The 25,056-nt window shown below is 45.9% G+C and overlaps 1 protein-coding gene and 1 long non-coding RNA gene across 2 annotated transcripts; both read left to right on the top strand.

Annotated features, from left to right (window-relative positions):
- Positions 1–9,214: 9,214 nt before the first annotated feature.
- LOC310749799 lies at positions 9,215–23,742 on the top strand. Its single transcript, XR_014541795.1, has 3 exons — positions 9,215–9,336; positions 10,454–10,646; positions 23,657–23,742. It is a non-coding gene; the product is annotated as an uncharacterized lncRNA (long non-coding RNA).
- LOC310748734 (large ribosomal subunit protein eL39-like) lies at positions 14,726–15,092 on the top strand. Its single transcript, XM_083584587.1, is given in 2 exon segments — positions 14,726–14,820; positions 14,827–15,092. Coding segments are annotated over 2 exon segments (150 nt in total). The 5' UTR covers positions 14,726–14,748; the 3' UTR covers positions 14,905–15,092.
- Positions 23,743–25,056: the final 1,314 nt, after the last annotated feature.

Consider the following 25,056-nt stretch of genomic DNA (forward strand, 5'->3'; position numbering starts at 1 on the left):
TCTAGTCATGCAGCCATCTTCCTCTCTTGATGCTTTCTCCTCCATTTTGGCCACTGGTCCTGATGGCTGTCTGCCAGCAGCACATGGGCCCTTCCTTACAAGGATGTAAGCCACACTGTATCACAAGCTAAAGCCTGCCTTCAGGGATCATACTGTGAACTGCATGTGAGTAAACTTTTCATTACTTACAAGGAAGACTCTTGGGTCTTTATTCTTTTAGGAGGGAATCAAAAGGGGTCTTACCAGGAATATACTCCAATGTGAGCATGCCAGATTGGTTTGCTTAACTAAAGAGATTCAAACGAATCTGCAACTAGTTTTTTGCTGTGTAAAGGGGAATGAGCTCTGCTTTATATATGTATGACTCACTAGCGTGAGTTAGGAAGGATAATACATATCAATACAGTGGTACCTCTGGTTGCGAACGGGATCCGTTCCGGAGCCCCGTTCGCAACATGTGCAGAATGCAACCCGCATCTGCTCGTGCGCGGGTCGCGATTCGCCGATTCTGCGCATGTGCGTGATGTCATTTTGAGAGTCTGCGCATGCGTGAGCAGTGAAACCTGGAAATAACCCTTTCTGGTACTTCCAGGTCACTGCGGGACACAACCTGAAAAGATGTAACCTGAACCAAACGTAACAAGAGGTATGACTATATCCTCTCCTACTGTCCCCAACATTCCCACAGGTTGCCACATGTGGGGTTGCTGGGATCCCTCATTGCTCTCCAGGAGTGGTGAGTGAGCTCAGTGTTGGAGTGTCTGCCTTGCAAGTGGCAGGTCCCTGGTTCAGTCCCTGGTATCTCCAGTAGGGATGGGAAAGACTCCTGCCTGAAGCTCTGGAGAGCTGTTCCCCTCAATGGAGACAATACTGCACCAGATGGACCAAGGTTCCCAGCCATGGGCTCCTGTTGATGAAGCAGCTTTGGGAGAAGCTCCACAGCATGGCAGCTAACCTGTGAATGAAGCTGAAAGCTGCACATCACAAAACTTGGCATTTTTTTAAGTGTTCAAAGGACTCCACTCAACACATTCCAGCTTAAAAGTCTGCTGGTGAATGCAGGTATTGGGTGAGGGAAATACCAAGTGATTCAGAGATTCAAGTAGTATTTGACTGAGGGAAATTAAGAAGTACCATCTGGTTCAATCAGGTGGTGGGGTGGGGAAACTAAGGCTGGTGCCTATCAGTTTGTTGGCTTCAAGCAGCAGAAACTGAGCTGCGGGTCTCAAGGCAGAAGGAGCCTTGGAACTTGCTTGACAGGCTTATTTCATCCAATCTGCATTATGAAATTGATATGGCAAGAGGATGTGCTAATGCAAGGGACTCAACGTGCCGTAAACTCATCTTTTTGGACTGACTTATCTATTGCTAGTTCTTTTTTGGCTGCTCCCAGTTGGAAGGTCCAATTGCTCCTTTGAGTGAGTCTTGAAGAGAAAAGCATTGGCTGCTGGCAGGAAAACAGCAGCCCAGTCAAGGAGCTCCTGGTAGGCCAAGCAAGCCCTGCCATGTCATCATAGACATGGGTAGCTTCCAAGTTCTGACTGCAGTCTGCTGCTGCCTTCCGGCAAGTCCACGTTTAGTTTCTTATAATACCAACCTGATTTCCCACTGGTCTCTCTGGCTTATTCTTTATGAAACCTTTCCTCATTCTGGCTTTGGGGTGGAAAGTTTCTCTATGCCTACTGATTCCTACTAAACCCTTTGGCCCATACATCACCTAGGTCCTGTCCTGCCTAGCCAGAGGCAAAACGCCGGAGGGTGGTGTGGCGATCACAGAGGGTCCCCGGATGTTTCACCATCTATTGATCCCTGTGCCACCACTTTATTTCTTGCTGCCACCACCCAGGCCCTACCTGGTACAATACTGAGTCCAGTCAGGGTTAATTTGGAACATAAACTTCTGTTTATTTATTTCAGTTTAACAAGTGTGTGGTTTCATAAACGGTATTGGTCAATTACAATCATAGGTTGCCTATCCAGACCTATAACTTCCGCTACCTGCTCTCAATCACTAAACCACCTCTCAGATATTTACTTGTCTTCCTAGCCCCTAGCTGTTCCTGACTTAGCTTATTTCTCTACACTAACTCAACCTACCCACAAACTCTATCCCAATTCACTCCCACTCCAACCAACCATCCAACTCCCAACGAACTCCTCCTTCGCCCCTCCCAGAGCTGGTTTTATAGTCCCTCTGACTCCAGCCCCCCCCCGGGTTCTGATTGGGTAACTTGTTTAACTATTTCACCTCCAGCACTCTCATATGTTAACATCACAGGTGGTGGCAGCCACAACTGGTCTGCACTTCAGAAATGGATACAGATCTCCTTAATTCCCTAGTACCATTTGAGGGCTCCCCTGTCAACTTTCTACCTGCTTTCCTGTTCCACCTTGAGCCACCTGGTGGCCCAGTCAGTGCCCCCCTCCCCCCTTAGAGTCAAAATGGAGGAGGTTAAGGCATATTTTGTGCTAAAGGCGTGTTATGTATTTTGGCATTTTTATATTCCTGCATTTCAGAGGGTTGGACTAGATGACCCTCATGGTCCCTTCCAGCTCTGCAATTCTATGATTCTATGAACTGGAGATGTCAGGGATGGTTTCATGGGACTGTCTGTGTGATCTTCGGATGAAGGGTGGTATAGAAATTTAATAAATAATAAGAAATAATTATAATATGTAGGTATTAGGCTGCCAGCTTTTTATGCAGGCCTTTTCATGCCATCATTACGGAGTGCCCCATTCTTGGTGACAATTATACATTTGTGCATTTCACAGGGAAGCCCCTTCTGCTGTTCCTGTGTGGCTTCTCTGCTCCTCTCCTGGACTCTTCCTCCTCCTTCCAACACTGGCAAAGCCTTGGCACCTCAGTGGTGATTTTTGTCAGCAGGGAAAGTGCCCCTTTAACAGCTATGGCAAGGTTAGAATCCTAATTTATAGGATTTTACCATTTGATGATCTTCTTTAAGACATTACAAGTGATTAAAAGGACCATAACAGATAAATGCAGCCTTTAAAGCTACTCATGCATTCTTAATGGGCAGCCTGTTAATCTGAGGTCTGGGTCATGAATTTGAATGCTCTTCACTAAACACCTCTTTGGCAAGGAAAGCCAATTTCCCCTCAGGGTAAACTGTAATTCATTAATTGTAATTAAATTAAACATCTGTGACTAACTGGGAATCCCAATTTGTCTCCTGCACAGGGCAGAGCCTTGGCATCCTCAGGCTCTTTTGGTCTCCCTCTGCAGAGACAGGGAGAGGGGGGAGGGCGCACAGACAGAGGAGCCCTATTGTTTAGAATTTCTATCATTTGCTTGCTGAATCCACAGCTTGCCATCCGCTTATCTCCTTACATAAAACAGCGGCATCTATGCGCATGCCAAGACTGACGTTTCCAATTTACTTCCTTAAGAAAAAATAAACTAATATAAAACCTAGAAATAAAATGCAACATGGTTTACCTCTGTCTTACCCCCATCAGAGGAAAAGTACTGGGCTAGATCAACCACAGGTCTGGTCCAACCATGTGCTTTGGAATTTGCCTCTGACATCCCTGGGGTCTTTTGGAGCTACTGAGGCACTTCCATGTGCTGCTGCCCCACCAGAGTAATGCTTGCTGGCCGTGGCTTCTGCTCGCTTCTTTCTTTGCAATTTCCTCTACAGCAGTGGTGAAGCGAAGGGCCGTGAGGGCCGACCAAAGGGCCAACCAAATTTGTTAACCTTTGTTGAGCTTTTTTTAGGCTTGAAATTGTTGGGGGTTTTTTAGGATTTTACTGCCACAAGAGGGATGCGGGTGGCACTGTGGGTTAAACCACAGAACCTAGGACTTGCCAATCAGAAGGTCGGGGGGGTTGAATCCCTGTGACGGGGTGAGCTCCCGTTGCTCGGTCCCTGCTCCTGCCAACCTAGCAGTTTGAAAGCACATCAAAGTGCAAGTAGATAAATAGGTACAGCTCCGGTGGGAAGATAAACGGCGTTTCTGTGCGCTGCTCTGGTTCACCAGAAGCGGCTTAGTCATGCTGGCCACAAGACCCAGAAGCTGTACACCGGCTCCCTCGGCCAATAAAGCAAGATGAGCACTGCAACCACAGAGTCGGTCACGACTGGACCTAATGGTCAGGGGTCCCTTTACTTTTACCTTACTGCCACAAGGGCCGGATTAAACCAACCGGTTGGCTGGATTAGACCCCCAAAACGGACTTTGGACATGCCTGCTCTACAGGCTTCCTCACAGTGAAGAATTGAGTTCTGCCTGAACTCTTCACGCATTGTTAGACAAGGGGTGTGGGTGGGTGTAGAGATGGAATTGCTTTTTTTTTCTATTCTACATTTGACTTGTTGAGACCAAACCCATATTTTATTCAAGAATCTGGTAAATATTGTAGCCCCAGAAGGCCCCTGCCAATAGCCACCCACCCACCATGACAGAACAATGGAAAAACTAGAAAGAAGAAACCTTTCACACAACAGCAAATGTCGCGAGGCTGAGCAAGTCCTGTTCACCACACTGGGTCCCATTTCTAAGCCCATCGTAACCTTGCCTTTGTCTCAAGGCACAGAGCAGGTGCTCAAGGCTCACAAGACAAATGCAAACCATTGACCAAGAAAGCAGGTGCAGCACTGTGCTCAAGTGGAAGTGAAGGTCAAAGGGGGTGGGCAGAGGTGGCTGAGAGAAGAGGAGTGGAAGCCATCCCTCTTGGAGCCATGGCCAGTATGTTTATGATCATTTCAGAACACAGAAAATGTGTATTAACAATGAACTAGAGCAGTGGTTCCCAATTAGCTGAGGACCCCCTGTTTTTCAAAAGCCAAACCATGCACTCCTTACTTTTGAAACTTTTGATATCTTTATGGTAGTTTTTGTTATGTGAATGGAGCTTATAGTTAATGGCGAATGCCTGGTATGTTCCTCCTAGTGGTGCAGCAATAAAACTGCTGGCACATTTGCAAAGCTAATCGGGGTCCAGTATGGTTTCTAATTGGATGGGGGACCACGTGCTGAGATTCCTGCATTGCAGAGGGTTGGACTAGATGAGCCTCAGGTTCCCTTCCAACTCTACAATTCAATAATTCTATTATCCTGGCTCAAATATATGTTGAAAATGCAAGGAAAAAGAAGGGACTTTTTATCATATGTGGTGGGAATGTAGAGAAATTTAAAAATTTTGGGAAGTGATATATAATGAGTTGAAGAAAATGTTTAGACTAACATTTGTAAAAAAGCCTGACACATTTTTGTTAGGGATTGTAGGGAAAGACCTGCCAAGGAAAATGAAGAAGATATTTATGTATGCAACAACAGCGGCAAGAGTATTAATAGTACAAGGATGGAAGAATGAAGAAATCCCGACAAAAGAACAGTGGCAAGAGAAATTAATGGACCATGCGGAACTGGAAAAACTGACGCACAAACTACGTAACAAGGATAACTGTGACTTTAAAGAAGAATGGGAACTTTTTACAAAGTATCTAAAGAATCAACAAAATGAGCTGGACTCCTTGGCAGATTTTGAATAAACATACACAAATTTATTTGTTAACATAATAGATGGATAGCTTAGAGATTTTTACATTTTTACTATATGCAGAGAACAATATGTGTTAATAAACCAGAAAGAGGAACTGAGGGAAGTTGTAGGGGGGGAGGGAGGGGGAAAATGGGGGTAAATACAGTTGTTAAAATAATTTGTTATGTGAAAACTGACAATAATTTACAAAAAAAAAAAATCAGAGATTTGCCGCACCAAAAGAAAAAAAGAGGGGAGATAAAAGATAAAAGAGCAGGTAAGGCTCCAGAATAAGCATCACAGGTAATGGATTTTAAAAAAAAAATGGCAGAAAATGCTAGAAAGACAATAAGGGCTCTGCAGACAAGACTGGGTATGTTTTGGCCTGATCTCTGCATTTGCAAGACATGATTGAGATTAAATACAAAATACACATAATTCAACAAAGATGAGTATGGTCCTGTGTTTGTGTGGATGTGCAAGGTGGGAACTGCAGTCAGCAATGGAACAATAGAACTCAAGAGGTGGTAGGCTCTCCCTCACCAGAAGATGCTCTGGATCAAGGTTTCCAGCAGGAGGTTGGACCAGGTTGGTGGCATGCTGTGAATCCCTAAAAGTTCAGTCACTTCTACTTGAAACCCAAAGGGCACAGGCACATCCATGTGTGGATGTGATCCTGGTCTTTGTGTGGCAGTGACTAGAGCATCGTGTGCAACAAACATGCAATGGGGCCAGATTCCTCCATGTCTCTGGTTCAATCTTTTGAGTTATGGGATCAGAACAAAAGCAACTGTTTTTCTGGCTTGTAAATATGTGACAAGTGGCAGTGTAGGAGCTCTTCATTCCCATTACAGTGATGAGGAAACGGCTTCATAGTCAAGACTAACTTTGCTCTAAAAAGGTAAAGGTCAAGGACCCCTGACAGTTAAGTCCAGTCGTGAACGACTCTGGGGTTGCGGCACTCATCTTGCTTTACAGGCCAAGGGAGCCGCCATTTGTCCGCTCCCCAGACAGTTTTTGCAGGGCATGCAGCCAGTATGACTAAGCCACTTCTGGCGAAACCAGAGCAGCACATGGAAACGCCGTTTACCTTCCCGCCGGAGCGGTACCTATTTATCTACTTGCACTTTTTGGGGTGCTTTCAAACTGCTAGGTTGGCAGGAGCTGGGACCGAGCAACGGGAGCTCACCCCGCCGCAGGAATTTGAACCGCCGACCTTCTGATCGGCAAGCCCAAGAGTGCAAACACCTTAAAATTCAGCAGCAAAGCCCACTCTGAGAGGTGTGCTTTGAACTGCCTTGTCAGCTTGCCAAGGCGCTTCTCCTGGCACTGCCCTTTGGATCTGAACACAGAGCTAAAAATGAGAACCAAACAACATGATGAGCAAGCTTCAGCACCATGGACTGGAAGCAAGCACTAGCTGGGCTTCTGTGTCTCATTCTGTCCCCCATTCTGTGGGGTAGGAGACAGGAGTTCAATCTATGTCCCCCCAAGCCTACTCTACTGCAATGGATTTCTAACAAATTCATTAAGTGGAACTTGCTTTTATGGAAATGTACGTTGAGGTCTAAAATATTTTAAAGCAGGGGAAAGTGCTCAATATAATTTTCAGGTTGGTCTGTCGTGTTTTAAATTTGAAATACTTTATTGTCACTTGTACAACTTGTATACAGTGAGATTACACGAGCACCCCCCCACACACAGTTCTCTTAGTCTTAATTCCCCTTGTTTACTGACGCACACCCACCAAACCCGAAAGTCAGTTGCTCTGTTGTTATATTTTCTTTCAGCAACCTAACAGCCCATGGATAGAAGCTGTTCTTTACCCTGTTGGTGCGACTAATCATGCTTCTATATCTTCTGCCCGAGGTCAGGAGATCAAGAAAGTGCCGGCCAGGGTGTGAATTATCCCTGAGAATTTTCCTCACTCTCCTGAGGCAACGTTCTTCCGCAATGTCATCCAGTGTATTCACGGGACAGCCCATAATATCTTGTGCTGTATTCACCACCCTCTGTAGGCACTTCCTATCAGCTGATTTGGAGGAAGGTGACAGAAAACAGAGTGCTGCCCCTTCCATGAAGCAGAGTGACGTGGGCACTTGAAAGGGAAGCAAGATGATGCCCATTTAATTTATTATTCCTATATTTTTGCTTTCAGGCATGGTGGGGAGAAGCCCTCGGGGAAAATTCTGCCTCTGGTGCACAAATACCTTGACCAGCCCTGAGTACGATGAAGCAAACCTTGGCTTGGAATTGAGGGGGGCATTTTCTGCTCAGCCTCTCATGCCTTGCAACGTCTTTCTCCTCCAGCCCTGAGACCACATCCCTTTTGGTCAGCAGGAAATCAAAGAGGACTGCTGAGAGTCCATCCAGCAGGAAGTTAATAGCCGGTTTAACCTTCATTTGGCTGCGGGGGATTAGCTAGCAGCATGGATAAATGGCAGGGACAGGTTTCTTCCAGTTGGCCAATGTTGTCCCCTGCTCAGGGCAAAGAGGGAGTTACAGCTTCCCTTCAGGTTTAAGCATTTCTGCCTCTCTTTACCTGCTCCACAGTTACCTCACCACCCTATGGAACATTGTGGAGCAGGCCCCATTCACAGGGCAAGAGATTCCTCCCAGCTCAGCCCCATCTGCAGCTTCCCCAGTGATGGTTTTTCCTCAGGCTCAAATCCATTTCTTGCTGCTTCACTTGGCTGATCAATGGGCGCCGTTCAGTGGTAATATTGACTTAGAAAACTAGCTTGGAATGTCAGATGAAGTTCAAACTGCTCCAGTCAACAGGAGGGCAGCAATCATCAGGGCCACTTTAGAGCATCACAAAATTGCTAGGGTGTTTTTTTTTAATAGAGGCCTCTTGGAGCTGTATGTGAAGCGACTTCACCTCTTTTCTTGTGTACCAAATAACATTGTGTTTGTCTCATTTAAGGCAGTACAACCTGATGCAAGACCATATTTCTGTAAAAATACTCAGATTTCCACACGTTGAAGTGCTGCTGTGTTAGAGCCAGAAGCACAGAGGGGGGTTCAGTCATTGATTAGTCTGCCCATTTCTTGAGACCGGAAGTAGTCTTGAGTTCTGCATCAATCTGTTTTTCTAAAGGTCTCATGAAAATTCATGTGTGTGTGCATTCCTTTCAATACATGTGATTTTGTATGCAATTTCCCTTAATGTGAAGAATTTATGTAGTCAGCACCACTTTTGCACACAATTTCCACTAACATATGTCCTTTTGCACACAGCTTTTGGTTGGAGAACTGTATCACAAAGTTTGGAGGAGTTTGAATTTCAAAGGATTGCTCCCCATTGTTTGTGTCTGCAAATCAGACAGGGCTTCCCACCCCCAGATGCATCTGTTTTTTTCTAGACCACCATATTGCAGCATGTAAACCAGTGTTTCTCAAACTTGGGTCTCTAGCTGTTGTTGGAATGAACTCCCATTATCCTAGCTAGCAGGACCAGTGAACAGATCCCAGGCACACCAACTCTCTAGCGGGCAGAGGTGTCTTCTGCCCTCTCAAGATTTGTTTGAAGGAGGCCTAGCCCCCCCCATATTGAGGGGGCCCAGCATAACATTGTGGAAGGCTGCACCTGCCTGCATGGTGTCAGGAGATGCCATAGGAACTGGCGTGCATGGTGTGAGGTCATCCCAGCCTTGGGAGATGCTGTGGGGACCGACATGGCCTAGCAGAAGGCTGCACGCATGACATCACACACATATGTGATGTGGGTGGGCCAGCCCCACCAAATATTGGGAGGCAACTTGGTGTCACTGGCACATCTTGAAAGGCACTCAATATCTCCTTTCCCAAATAAGGGAATGCTTTAAAAGGTAATGTGAACTTGTAACATAGACTCTGTGGATGGGGTTGAGAGGGCAGGATGTGGAAGGTCCCTGTGCAGCAACAGGATCCCCAATCTCTGCATAACTGCTGGTGCTGCTGGCACTCTCTTTCTGCCACCAGATGTTTGCCTCTTTCACCTGCTGTAGTCAGAATATAGAGATCAGCAGTGGGTTGCCTACTGTCCTCTGCAAAGGTTGCAGGTGGTGGGCAGATGGCTGCGTGGCTGCTGAATGGACTGTGAGCTGAGGGGGAATAGGGGAATTTCAATTGCAGAAGTACAGTGCTGGTAACTGGATATGTGAATCTGCCCACAGTCAGCCAGCTCTTGCAGAGGGGTTGGCTCACAGACCCCTGACAGTTAAGTCCAGTCGCGAACAACTCTGGGGTTGCAGCGCTCATCTCACTTTACTGGCTGAGGGAGCCGACGTTTGTCCACAGACAGTTTTTCGAGGTCATGTGGCCAGCATGACTAAGTCGCTTCTGGTGAAACCAGAGCAGTGCATGGAAACTCCGTTTACCTTCCTGCCGCAGCAGTACCTATTTATCTACTTGCACTTGAAGTGCTTTCGAACTGCTAGGTTGGCAGGAGCAGGGACTAAGCAACGGGAGCTCACCCCTTTGCGGGTATTCAAACCACTGACCTTCCGATTGGCAAGCCCAAGGCTCAGTGGTTTACACCACAGCACCACCCGTGTCCCCATGGTCCATGTTACTGGACTCCAAACAATGGAAGTGAATCCTATGCCATCCACAGTTTCAGAAAGTTCTGCTTGCAGTTTGTGTCCAGGTCTCTACATGATTGTTGTTAACTCACTTCCATGAGCGGAGAATGTGGTCATTGGGCTCTTTCTATCATCACAAATTGCAGGAGGCCAGGATGCAGAAAACAGACAAAATTCTTAAAACACATCACACACCTGTCAGTGGTAAAATGTGACAGAATTGTCATTGTCTGCAAACTTTCAGAGAAAGGATCAGTAAATGAAAGTGTCCTCATGACAGAAGCTGTTTCTGAGATCCAGAGTGGAATCAGCAGCTCTAAGGAGTAAACAAATGCCCTCATATCGTTGTCAAGAGGCAGCTCTCCTCTCTCTTTGCTTCCAGGTCTAAAGTTTTGGATGCACATTGTGCTCTCATGTGGAAACCTGGAATGTGACATTGTGTGGCAGGCCAAGCGAAGGAAGGTGAACACACAGGCGGAGGGCACCACTCAGGCACTCTGCAGGGTCGGCTGGAGTGGAGGAGGAGACTGCCGCAGGGCAAATGGCAGCCAGCCAGCCTTCTGGAGCCAGGCCATGTAAGCTGGAGGAGAACTCTGCCATGGGAGGACCTTCCCTTCAAAGCACAGGGGGCTCCAGGGGAGAGAGGAGGGGAAGGAAGGAGGGGTACAGCTAAGACTGTAGCCCAGAAAGCCAGGTCTGTGAAAGTCAATAAGGGGTGTGGACCAGGGCTTGCCCGGGAAAAGGGATGCACAGGCTCAAACTTGACTCTAAACTAAAGGTAAAGGTACCCCTGACCGTTAAGTCCATTCATGGATGACTCTAGGGTTGCAGCGCTCATCTTGCTCTATAGGCCAAGGGAGCCAGCGTTTGTCTGCAGACAGTTTCCGGGTCATGTGGCCAGCATGACTAAGCCGCTTCTGGCGAACCAGAGCAGTGCACAGAAACACTGTTTACCTTCCCACCAGAGTGGTACCTATTTATCTACTTGCACTTGATGTGCTTTTGAACTGCTAGGTCATGGGTAGGCAAACTAAAGCCGGGGGCCAGATCCAGCCCAATCGCCTTCTAAATCCAGGAATCAGGAATGTTTTTACATGAGTAGAATGTGTCCTTTTATTTAAAATGCATCTCTGGGTTATTTGAGGGGCCTGCCTGGCGCTTTTACATGAGTAGAATGTGTGCTTCTATTTAAAATGCATTTCTGGGTTATTTGTGGGGCATAGGAATTCATTCATTATTATTTTTTCAAAATATAGTCCTGCCCCCCACAAGGTCTGAGGGACAGTGGACTGGCCCCCTGCTGAAAAAGTTTGTTGACCCCTGTGCTAGGTGGGCAGGAGCTGGGACCGAACAATGGGAACTCACCCTGTCGTGGGGATTCGAACTGCCAACCTTCCAATCGGCAAGCCCTAGGCTCAGTGGTTTAGAACACAGCGCCACCCGCATCCCAACTCTAAACTAGGCAAGAGTAAAACAAAGGACATGGACAAACACCTTTGCACTTCTTGGGTTCTGCCACGGCGGCGCTTGCTCTCAGGTAAATGCACCCTGACTGGCTTGTAGCAACTTTACAACCTGGTGCTTCCTAATGTTTTTTGGGATTGAGTCTTTCTGGTGAATGTAGGTAAATGTGCATGCAGGATCATGTGGGTTTAACCATTGAAGTACCCCACCCAAACAGAGGAGGCATATATGCATATAATTCCTTCAGGTAACACCAAGCAGATGTTATGGATTCCATTCTGTGTTGCTGCAAATGCATCTGAGGAGACCCTTTCAAAGCTCATTGAGAAAGATGCAACCCAGCACAGACACAAACTCCTTGTTTCTCTTCTAAGCAGGACTCCTCCAGAAGGCATGGCAATCTGCGTGGTTCCTCTCTTCATAACTGTTACACCCAATCCTGGCCATAAATGCATCACAATGCCCTTGTGGCCTCAGTCCATCCCCTTCTGCTTGCTCCTGCTCCAAGAACAGTGATGGAGAGGCACCAGCACACTGGCAACCTCTCCCTTGGACCTCGTCTTGCCCACCCCGCCAATGTGGTTGCAATGGCTCCTGTGTTGGGCCACAGAAGAAGGTGTTCTGGGAGATGGGCTGGAAGTGGATGGATGGGAGGTGAAGGTACCTGTGATCAAGCAGTTAATTTGTTTCCCTGTCTTATCTGCTCATGACGAGGCATTAAGGAAGGTTTCCTTAATATATCTTAACTCCATTGTTGGCAAGTTAAGCTCGAGAGGCTGTGTGTGAGAGCTGGGAATTCCACTGATGTAGTCAGGATGTAATGTCGCCTGTACTCCCATCTTCTGCTCTATCTTTACAGCAGATATTTAAGCCTAAAAAGGCTGACACATTTCTAAATAATCCCCCAGGAAACAGTTTAGTGTGGGGCCATTATCTTGATAGTTCATAATTAGGTTCAATAAGAAAGCTTGTTTTGCCAACCCAGGTCAGATCCCCACTGTGTCCGCCTGTGCCTGTGCTCAGTGACCTTGTTCCAAGAGTGTATTGTTAGAAAATCCATTATTATCATCACACACACTTTGGAGAAGTGGCTGTTTTGCGAATTGATGGTGTGATGTTGCCACTTTAGATAAAAGAATCCATGAATTATTGACTTAATGAGTTAATGTTGCTTCAGTCTCCAATGAGACCTTTATAGGCTGGGTGCTATTTAACGGGAGACATCTGAGGCAAATACAGAGAGAGAGGGAGAAAGTGTGTCCTCTGCAGGGCATGGAGGACTTCCCTAGAGCAGGCTTCTATCTTCTTGGACAATTCTGGGATTAAAATGCTTGCAAGGCAACCAGATGCCCAACTACATTCGTTTTGTTTAATGCACAATCACAGCTTGCGTCTTACTCATTTATCATGTAATGCTGGGGGCAGGAGGGTTTCTGCCCTGTAGGAATGTCACTGATAACAGATATAATATGAAAATCATTGAGACCATGTAGGGCTATCAACTCCTATGGTTTGTATGGTGAAAATCTGAGCATGTAAAATACAATTTGGGAGAACTGCAAACACCCATCCATCTAGACCAATCTACCAAACATAAAGCTCCCGCATAGAGATCCTATTGCAAAGGAGCAAAATGAAGGTTCCAGCCAGCATAGGTTCCTCACAGCAGTTCCAAAGTTCCAGAAAAAAATGTGAAATTCTGGCTCTGAATAGGCCATCACACAGAAGGCTCACAAGCCTTCCATGTAAGAACAACTTGCCAGCTAAAGTCTGTCTTATCCAGCATCATGTTCTCAATGCCTCTGAGAAGGCCACAAGCATCTTCTCCAATCGTGCCCCATAGCACCTTAGCAAACCTTTGCCTCCCCTGTCATCTAAAAGTCCAATCACCTCCCTAGCCAGTCTCTTGTTACTAAGGCCTCTGAAGAGCTTCTTGTTATTGGTCTTCATGTTTCTAGCATGGTGCTTCTCCAGTTACCTATTTGCCAAAGTTTGTGTTCCTTTTTGTTTTCTTCATCCACACATTGTTTTAAAGGAAGGCATCCTCTTGGCCCTGGTGGTACTTTACTTGATCTGTGGCAAACATTTCAGCGGAGCTTCTAATCTTGTGGTTTTGAACAGCTCCCAAGCATTATGGAGTGCTTTGACTCTCTTGACTTTTCCTTTCAACTTTCTTTTCTCTCTCTCTCTCTCTCTCTCCCCCCCCAACCTTTCTTTCAACTTTCTGGTGCAGTTCATGATCCCAGTGAGAACAAGGAAGGAGCTGCTTCAACAACTTCAGTTCCTGTGGGGCTCTTCTTGTTGCATTTGCTTCAATGACTGAGCTGAGCTCTCCTTAGGAAAACTGTACTGGAAGTGTGACAAATGAAAGGAACCCTTTCTTGCATCTTTGCTTCATTCTTCTCTCTTTTTCCTTCCTAGAAAAACATGAATACTGCTGTTGATACACTCTCTGTTGAGGCATCCAGTGCCCTGTTCTCTGCAGTCAGTTGCAGTTAATGATGCCTGAGAACACGAACAAGACGCCCCTGTTTTTATTAAGCTTTTAATAGGTTTTATTTGATTGTTGTATTTTTATATGACTGTGTATTGATGGTGAGGATTTTATGTCAACCGCTTAGATATTTCTTTTCATATTAAGCCATTTATAATTTTTATACATCAGTAATAAAGCCCATCTTTGAATCTACTCCTGCCAGTCCCACAATCTTTCACTGTCTTCAGAATTCCTTTAGACACACATTTTAGCGTCCTGCTAATGTCACATTAGCAGATTGCAATCACAGTTGTTAAAATGAATACAAATGAATTAATAATGATTATCTAATTATTTGAAAGTGTCATCCTACTTTAGGAGCCATTTCACAATGTTCCCAGGGGTTAATGACGCCACTCACTTCCTGTTGTAAATCATACAGCAAAAGTGAGGGGGATGAAGGGGTGTGAGAAAGGAAGGCACTAATCTGACGGGCTTCACACCCTCCTTGGCAAACCATGCAGGAGTGATGGGCCCTCTGCTCTGTGTCTGCTTGCTGAAAGTCTTCACCACAGGGTCCCTTTGTCCTCCCTCTCTCTGTTTATTGTTTTTACCTTGGCATTTTATTAGAGCAATTTTAAAGTTCAAAGAAAAAACAAAATGTCAATCAAAACTATTAAAAAAAACAGCTCTTTTTGTTTGTTGCCATTGTGGTGAGCGGTTGGTGGAGCTCGAGTATGTCTTCCCACAAGACGTTGAAGATCAAGCGGTTTCTTGCTAAGAAGCAGAAGCAGAAGTGGCCCATCCCGTAATGAATCCGCATGAAAACTGGCAATAAAATCAGCTACAACTCCAAAAGGAGACACTGGAGGAGGACCAAGCTCAGACTGTAAAGAGAAGCAGCTCCAATCTTACCGGCACAACCCTGTATCTTGCATCAAACTCTCGAGTGCCAGAATGGTCCCTTGTTACCAATCTGCCAGATTATCAGGGCTGGAATTCTGTCTTGTGCTGTGCAGTCTCTCCCCTTTGTAGAAATATTTGTTATTACAAATATTAATGAATAAAAAACTGAATGATGGGGGGGCCTATTTAAAAAAACAGCAAAAGACAGCCAGTCTTCAGGGGGGGATGTCAAAAACCAACTAATTAATTAGCTAATTAACTATTAGCTTGGCTAAAATGACTTTTGCCAACTGTTGAAATGGGTAGCCTGGCAAGTTGTCACTGCCAGGGGGTCCTTGTATCCTTTCCCTGTCTCCCAAATAGTGGGGTCTGACCAAGGCAGAATACAGCAGGACTATTACTTCTATACTTCTGTTGATGCAGCAAACTCAAGAGATAGGGTCCATCCTTAAAAATAGCTAATTGGTTGATTAATTGCTGTTTTCAGCCCTTCCCACCTGGTAGGGTTGAGGTAGGAAACCAAAACACAAGCAGCATGGGAGAGGTTATGGAACTGGGATTTAAAGTTTACAGCATGCTGTACTTTGAAAGAAAATGATATAAAAATGATGTATCGCTGGTGTTTAACCCCTAGTAAATTAGCTAAGGGTTAAACCACAGAGCCTAGGACTTGCCGATCAGAAGGTTGGTGGTTCGAATCCCCACGACGGGGTGAGCTCCTGTTGCTCGGTCCCTGCTCCTGCCAACCTAGCAGTTCGAAAGCATGTCAAGTGCAAGTAGATAAATAGGTACCGCTCCGGCGGGAAGGTAAACGGCGTTTCCGTGTGCTGCTCTGGTTCGCCAGAAGCGGCTTAGTCATGCTGGCCACATGACCCAGAAGCTGTACGCCGGCTCCCTCGGCCAATAAAGCGAGATGAGCGCTGCAACCCCAGAGTCGGTCACGACTGGACCTAATGGTCAGGGGTCCCTTTACCTTTAAATTAACTAAAATGTATAAAGCAAGGTCAAATACGTGCTGGAAATGTAAGGGCAAGGAGGGCACCTTCTACCACATGTGGTGGAGCTGTAAAATAGTAAAAGAATTTTGGAGGGGTGATATATAATGAACTGAAAAAAAATGTTTAAAATAATCTTTTCTTTAAAAAACCAGAAGCTTTTCTTCTAGGATACTGGTGGATACTGGCATGGTGGTGGAGCCCCTCCCACACATCCCCAGCAGGTGGGCCTGCCACTTTCTGCACCAAACTTAGTCCAAGGGCACCTGTCACCAAAAACCATAGGGACATTTAAGGAGATCAGCAGGGATTCATAGAAATAGAATATCCATATGGTTTGAATTTAAAATGGCTGTTTCCTGTGCCCCATTAAACTATGAACTGCATTCAACTGAAAGACACAGGATAAATGAGATGCAAAATGGCCTTCTCAGCACCACTTGAAAAAGCATCCTGGGTCTCTTACTGCTGCAGGTAAGACCACCTATGGAAGGATGGAGCTGCACATGGAAGCAGCTCAGTTTGCTGATGGAGATGATGGAGATGTCAAAAGGCAACCTGCAGCCAGAATGACAGTGTGATTAACTGAAATGAGGCTGAAGTCACAAGCAGCTCAGGCCACTGGGAAATTAAGGCACCAATTCGAACCATCAAGATCAGCAATGATATTGTGGCATATCCTAGCAACAGCAGCAACATTAACCTTGCCATCCTAGACAGCGAACTAATTTCACAGCAGCAGCAGCAACAGCATTTCAGCATCTTTTAATCCCATAACTTTTTGAATGAATGCTGATATTCTCCAAATGGACCAGCTTCAGTCCTTTTCTTTAGGAGCAAATGGAGCGTATAATAGTGGTTTCCTCCCAAACTGTTCCTGCAGGAAAAGAGCGGTTGTACTGGTCAAGGAATCCACATCCAGGAGAGAAGGTTCGTGGTGCAGGAGCCACACAATTGCAGGGGTGAGACTTTGGGCATCCTTCCCTCCCTGAATGAGGTATTAATAAATGACAGGAAGCAACTATGTGGGTGGCCATAGTTTGCATCCCAGATAAATCCATAAGTGCTAATGAGGTGTATCCCCCAGCAAGGGAGTTGCTTCCTGTTGTGCAGCTGGAAGTATTTCTGTGCTCTCCAGTAAGTGATCTGAGGATTTCTCCCTTTTCCAGTGTGATCCAACCACCACACAAAACAATTCAGCTCCATTAAGGCAAAGTCAGCTTGGTGGAGAGGAGTGGCTACTTGGGGGCAGGGGTGAGAGGTACTATGCCTCTACTCCAATGGGTCGCTAAGATGAAGCCCCCAACCCCATGTCAACCAACTCTTTCACAATTAAGTTTGTACCCTACACTGAACACCCCAAATCCTGAAGAAACAGTGTTGCAGCTGAACTATTAAAGACTGTGATCAGCATGTTGTGGGGTGGCTGCATCTGATGCCGAACTATATTGCTGCTACAAATTTCTGCTGCTGCCTGCCTGCCTGGTTCTGCCTGAAAGGCTCCTCCCAGTCCTGTGGGCATTAGATGGGCACCTGGTTGCCCCCAGAGACTTGGAGGTCTTGTTCTGACCCATCGCAGCCCATGAGAGAAGGTGGGCATTGCAGTTGCAGCACCACGGACAGCTCCAGGTGAGCCACAAAGGAGCTTGTCTGGGGTTGGGGTCTTTGTGTTGTTTTGTTTCATAAATCAGAATCATAGAATTGTAGAGTTGGAAGGGACCACGAGGAGCATCTAGTCCAACCCCCTGAAATGCAGGAATCTTTTGCCCAACATGGGGCTTGAACCCATGAGATTAAGAGTCTCATGCTCCACCAGCTGAGTTTGAAGCTGAATCACTAGAAGTTAGGATTATGCACATAGCTGTCAACTTTCAGATTTGAAAATAAGGGATCAGCAGCCTCGAAAATAAGGGATCAGCAGCCTCACCTGTCCTGGGGACAGTCTATGGGATATCTAACAATCCGGGATAGCAGCAGGAAGCAGCGGGAAGCGGCGCTGGAATAAGGGAATTTCCCACCAAAAAAGAGAAGGTTGACAGCTATGATTATGCATCCTGGTCCCTGTTTTGACCTGAGAAGCTTCATGGTGTCTTGCTCTGATTTTGGTCAAATCTCTCCTCTCCCGTTAGACTAGTGGAGCTTTTAAAAAGAAGAAGTTGTGAAATTAGTGTCAGCTTTTAACAGCAGAATGTGTGCTCATGAAATTATTTATAAACCATATTTTGGGACATAGCCCACTCAGCTGTTGTCCAAGTGATACAATCAGACAAGGTTTATTAATACCAGAACACAAGAAATGTTTCCAAGTACTTTGGTAATAATGGGGTTGGGGGGGGGGGGGAGGCCTGAATGTGCCTGCTGTGCAGAAGAGCAAAAGCTGTGATTGATCTCAATGTAAACAGGGTGATTTTTCTTTCTCCAACATGACATGGAACCCAACCGTGTGTGATGGATTCTGTCACTGCCCCTTCCCGACCATCATTCTCGCTTTTAATCCACTCAGTGCTCTTGTTGGGCTTTTGCCTGCTCCCATTTCATTTCACCCCCTCTCCAAACAGGATGCATGTTCAACAGCAGTAAATAGTTTCCTTTAAGAATTAAGGAAAATATGTGGTGCTCCAGGGGGCAGGGGAATAAAAGCTACCGGCAAGAAAGTTTGATTTGACTTCAAATGAAAGTGATGATCTGTTGTAAGCGTTTTCAAGCCCTAGAATCTCATATGGTTTCACTCCTCCTCCTAATATGCTAGTCTTTTTTGTAGGAAGCAATCCAGATTTCCTGAACCTTGTCAGAGTAGAAATAAAGTGGCCTTTACTGGCCATCTCTTGCACAGGGTTTCCTAAGCACCTCTCCTTGGGAAATGGGTGCCCAAAGCGTTCTTAGATAGAGTACTGTGAAGGTTAATATATGATTGATTCCTGACGGCTCTGGGGGAGTTTTCAGTGGATAGAGCAGGTAATCTTGTTGAGGCTCTTGTCTCGCTGTGGAATGGCAAAATTCTTAGGGCCATCAGCATGATCATTCCTGAGGCTCCGCTCCAGTCCTGCAGAGGCCTCATTGCTCCTTAGTATTCTGAGAAGCTGCAGCTGATGAAACAGACTGGCTGCCGGGGGGGGGGGGACTGGTGGAAAGCACCATTAAAGATAAAATTATCAAACCTAGGAAAGGATCAGAGTTGCTGAAGAAGAATCAATATGGCTTCTGCAAAGGTATGCTCTGTCTGCCTAACCTTTTAGAGTTCTTTGAGAGTTCCAATAAGCATATGGGTAGGGGTGAACCAGTTGATACTGTGTACTTAGTCTCTTGAAAAGCTTTTGACAAAGCAGCTCACCTACTTAGTAAGCTAAGCAGTCATGGAATAAGAGGGAAGGTCCTCCTATGGAACAGTTGCTGGTTAAAGAGCACCCGAATTGATGTTTGCTCCGACTGAACACCAAAGATCAGGTTTTTGTGGGGAAAGCTCCAGGGCAAAAAAGAAGAAGACATGTCCATTCAGACAAGGAACTTCAAAGTGCAGACCTGTGCCTGGAAGGAGTGGGGCAAAAGCTAAATGTGGATAAGTGCTCAGTGTAAACAAGTTTAATGTTATGCATGTTGGGGCAAAAATTCTTAATTCCACAAATAGTCTCATGAGGGCTGGTTAGGCACTGACTGCCCAGGAATGAAACTGTGGGATTGCAATAGAAATGTCAATCCAGTGTGTGTGTGTGTGTGTGTGTGTGTGTGTGTCTGTGTCTGTGTCTGTGTCTGTGTCTGTGTGTGTGTGTAATGACACTAGAACTGAAGTTCTAGTTAAGCTGACTTTTGAAAGATTCAGGAAAGACAAAAGAAAGTAGATATTTACACAGTGCCTAGCTTGACTATTGAATTTGCTACTGCAATATGTGACTTTCACCACCAACCTACAATGAAATGTCTACTTACTTCTAGGCATGTAGGTACAGTGGTCCCTTGGTTTAAGAACAGCCCTGTTTATGAACTATTCGGTTTACGAACTCTGCAAAACCAGAAATAGTGTCCTGGTTTGCGAACTTTACCCCGGTCTAAGAACGGAAACCGAATGGTGGAAGAGCAGCAGTGGTGGGAGGCCTCATTAGGGAAAGCGTGCCTTGGTTTAAGAATGGTTTCGGTTTTATGGGGGGCCACTAGGGGTGCATCAGAAGATGGCTGACAATAACATCTCTCCCACCCACACGAGGTAATTTGGAGGCTGTGATGGGAGTAAATAGCCTCCCTACCCCCCCCAGGATTGTGGGGGAGGACTGCCCTTGCCTGCTGTGCCCTATACCACTCCCAAATTTGTGGGGATGGGGGCACTAGGCACAATGCCCTCCTGTGGGATTTCGGCGCTCCTGGACGCCATCTCTGATCCACGCCACTAGCTGCAAGAACTTCAAAAGAAACAATTTGGATGAAGCGAATGCACATATTTCAAGGAAGGAGGAGGAGTAAAGACTGCTAACAGAAGAGATCTCTGATAAAACAAGACGAGTCGGAGGAACAAGTATAAATCTTGAGAAGATACGCCAAGACTCGGTATGGCAAAGGGACTGATGGGGGAGGGGAAAAAAACTTTCCTTTCTTTCCTTTATGTGATTAAACAAGAATCCCCCCCCCTCACAAGTCAGAAATGTCGTTTTAAGGACTTAAGCTGTGGATTTAAGGCTGTGTGGAAATAAACTTTCGAACCAAAGCATGTTTTAAGAAGAGCGTGGAATGTATAAGGGCTTTGGAATGACGCAGTTAAAAGTGCCGTCGCCATATTGGGAAGTTCTGTCGGAGGACTTAAGTCTGGGAGGAGAAATAGAGAAATAGAGCTGTTTTTATATTGTGGGTGAAACTCCTCAGAGGAACTTAAGAGTGACATCCAGCTGCTGGAAGAAGAGTTTGGATTTGATATCCCGCTTTATCACTACCCTAAGGAGTCTCAAAGCGGCTAACATTCTTCTTTCCCTTCCTCCCCCACAACAAACACTCTGTGAGGTGAATGAGGCTGAGAGACTTCAGAGAAGTATGACTAGCCCAAGGTCACCCAGCAGCTGCATGTGGAGGAGCGGGGAATCAAACCCGGTTAACCAGATTATGAGTCCGCTGCTCTTAACCACTACACCACACTGGACTCTTCTTCTAGCCCAATCCAGGAGTACAGCAGAGAACAACATCCAAATTTGGAGTTGGAGGGCTGCTATTGCAAACACAAGGACAGCCAGGCCACATTTCAGGCTACAAGACCCCTTTGCCCTCCCACATTTCATCACAGAAGGCAAAAAAACAAGGCAAAGCCTTCTCCATTGTGATTATCTGCTTCTCTGTCCCACTGATTTATTTGGTGTCAACCAGCAGAGAGCTTTTTATATAATGAAACACTGCCTGCATGCCATCTGTCATCCATCACCCAAAGTGGCACGCCATTTAAAAGGTTTTTGTTGGGGGGGTGGATGGACAGACAGACAGAGGAGTGGGTGCACCTCCTACTAATCGCCTGATTTCAGGAACTGGGCTGGGCAGAGACCCTGAAATGCACACATGGAGTGTGGTAGCTGCAACCGTGGGTCAGTGTGGTCGTGGTGCTCAGTGTTACTATCCCATGGCAGGATTATTCTGCTCACAGCGGTTGCAGCCTGATAATTATTATTGATTCACTCTCAGGCTGTCAATCTGGGAACAGCTCTAAAGTAGTCCATGATGGACAGAGAGAGAATTGGACAGCCACCATCCAACGAAGAAACTTCATCTTGAAAATGAACTTAGATGAGATGGTGCAGGTGGATAAGGGTAATTGATTATTGTTTTAGAGTGGAAGAAGGAGATATTTTTAAAGAAATATCTCTTTGGTATCCACCCTAAGAAATCTGCACTACTCATAAGACTGTTCGCAAATGTCATACACTTTTAGAATTCTGTGTAAATGGTTTACTAAGACTTAATTTTATCACAGAAATGCAGTTAAAATTCCCTGGTTTGCAGAACGCACAAGGCAGTTTCCTCCTGGGAATGATACAAGCTGTTCCAAGCTACATGACTTAGCGCCACAAAGAGACTAGCTAGTACCCTGCACTGTTAGGGACAGTGAGGGTCAAAGTTGCTAATGCAAGAGAACTTCCTCGTCATGCCCATGTTATAAGACAGCGGTTCCCAACCCACCCATGGCACCATTCACATAACGAAAACTACCATAGAGATATCAAAAATTTCAAAAGTAGTGGTCCATGGGTTGACTTCTTTTAGGGGGAAGAGGGGGTCCACAGTACTTAGCTAACTGGGGGCCACTGTTATAAGGGATTCTTTGCAGAGTGTTTTAAACCTGATGTTTTGCTGTGTTGCCTAACATTCTCTGCTCCAACTGCACAAGCCAGATCCCCAGTGCAAGGTGTTTGCCATGGGAAGATGCCTTCCAAAAGAGACACAAAGGTAGACACAGGCAAATGCGCATTATTTCTAAAAGGCAGGGCACAAATATGTCCATGAATGAATGACTGGCTGAATATGAAGCCCTGTGAGTGAACAGGCTAACCTCCTTTGCTGGGTTGTTATTATGAGGATAAAATGGGGCAGCCTCCAGCTCTGCTGTCCTCTGAGTGCCTTTTGCCTTGGTGAACCTCTCCATTTGCTAACATCTACAAGGGAAGTTGGGGCGCGGGTGGCGCTGTGAGTTAAACCACAGAGCCTAGGACTTGCTGATCAGAAGGTCTGCGGTTCGAATCCCTGCGACGGGGTGAGCTCCCGTCGCTCTGTCCTTGCTCCTGCCAACCTAGCAGTTCAAAAGCCCATCAAAGTGCAAGTAGATAAATAGGTACTGCTCCGGCAGGAAGATAAACGGCATTTCTGTGTGCTGCTCTGGTTTGCCAGAAGCGGCTTAGTCATGCTGGCCACATGACCCAGAAGCTGCACGCCGGCTCCCTCAGCCAATAAAGCAAGATGAGAGCCGCAACCCCAAAGTCGGTCATGACTGGACCTAATGGTCAGGGGTCCCTTTACCTTTACTTTACAAGGGGAGTTTAGTGAGCTGTAAAGGGGGACTTGGCTATGCGTGGCTCTGCATACAGCATTTGAAAACAAGATGTGATGCCGCTTGTCATTCATTTCTCTCTAAGTGGAATGCCACATTCAGGTTTCTTTCTCAAGACTGCAAAAAAGCCTTCCCAAGGTTCCATCATCAAGAATGAAAACCCCTTTTCCTTGGGCTCTTGACTCCTTGTAATCATAAAATGCCTCTTGGAATCTTCAATGGGGTGGCAATTCACTGAAGATTAATTCTTGTGCAGGAGTCGCTGGGGCTCAAGCCAACACTTTGATTAGCTGTAAATGACATGTGTTGGTCGAAATGAGTCTCCTCCTATTATCTCAGAGCCCATTCCCAGGGCCAGCGCTCCTGCCCCTCCAGATGCAGCTGTTGCTGTATTTGCTTCCCAATTACATTGTGGGTGAACTCAAGAGAACACAAACCAGCGGAGGAGAAATCTGCTCAGTCTCACCACAATTAGGGCTTATGCTCTGGTTCAGGAAAAGTCAGGCAGACAGGTCACTCATATTTGATTTTTGAGCATGTTATTTAGAATTTGGCCACAGACACAAATCATTGCACACAAATCTGTTCATTTGTTTTTTAAGGGAAAGATCTTCCAGCAGTGGTAGTATTGATTTCCCACTATTATGACTTAAAAACTGATACACACACACACGCACAGTGTACACACACACAGCCTGCAGCACAGAGATCATTTTCTGCTTGGTCTTTTGCCAGCCACGGGCATTCCTGCCCCTTGCAATTATATTGGAGCGCAGAGGCTGAGGGCTCCCTCAATCCACCGCATGCTACTTTCTCCTCCTGAATTGCATCATGAGGACCTCTTCACTTCTTTGCATTCAAGAGGGGGCAAGATGAAGAAGACAGAGCCATCACAAGCTCCTTCCCCATTTCTTTATTTAAAAAAAATAAAAGGAAGGAAAGGGTCCTTCTTGCAATGCTTTATTCGCTTTTGGTATCCTTAACCACAATGTGTGATAATGTGTCCTACAGCTTGCATGGACTTTTCAAAGCACAAGACAAATTCTTCTAAGACAAACAGAGACATCCTTAGGAGCTTGGAAGCTGGGCCTTCCAGCTTATCATTCGCAGTGCTCAGGCAACCAAAAAGCTTTGGAACTCAAGCCGCTTTTCAGAAGTTGCTAACAGATGAAGAATAAGGATTTATTTTAGCATCTAGAGATGTCATGAGAGAGTACTGCAGATATTAATAATGTGCAGCTTGAAGCAACTGGATGCATAAAAAGTGACTCCTTTTGGAATAAAACATTGTCCAGACCCATAAGTATTGTTCAAAACTTTACTTGCAGAACTTCCTTGGAAACAGAACAAGAACCATAGTGATACATCAAAAATAGTTGCATACAATATTTTGTGCATGTCCAGCACAGACTCAGCATCTTATAAGAAAAAAACTTTACTTCTTCCAGAAATAAATCTGTGTCTCTTTCCCATTCCAGCCTGCCTAAGGCTACGCAGCTCCTGGAGAGCCATTATCACATCCTTTGTTGTCTCTGTGGCATCAGAGAAAGACTGACAACTCCCTTAAGGTTGGTGATTTGCAACTGAATGCCTTACTCATGTGATCTAAGGTTAAACACTCATGTGTCAGAGCAGAGAACATTCTCAGTTAATCATGAACTTGGTTAAAGCTCAGAGAGCTGCCATGGAAAATCCTGAATGTTAGCAATACACATTCAGGCATTCTCCATTTCAGTGTCAGTTAAATAATTATACTTGACAGAGAGGAGGCAGCATAATCATTTGAAAAGGAAGCTAAAGGGAGGGGGAGGGAGGCAGAGTGGTGGGAAAAGGGGCCACTGTGGGTAAGGCAAGGGAAGTGGGAAGCAGGGAGCCTTTCTTTTTTTATATATAGAGATAGATGCAGAAATGACAGGAAGAGAGGCAGGACTAGCTGCTCCACCCCAGGCTCACCCCGAGGGCCAAAGCATTCCACACAGACCCAACCAGAGGGGCTGTTGTAACATTCCGCTGCACCACAAAGTGATTGGGCATGCCTGGGCTTGAGGCCTCTGATGCCAAGTACTAAAGAAAGAAACCTGCTCCTTGGCTGTTGCTTTAGAAAGGAGCTTCTGCAGCTGGCACAGCCCATCTCT

The sequence above is a fragment of the Podarcis filfolensis genome, assembly GCF_964270895.1.
Source record: "Podarcis filfolensis genome assembly, chromosome: 14".
NCBI lineage: Eukaryota > Metazoa > Chordata > Lepidosauria > Squamata > Lacertidae > Podarcis > Podarcis filfolensis.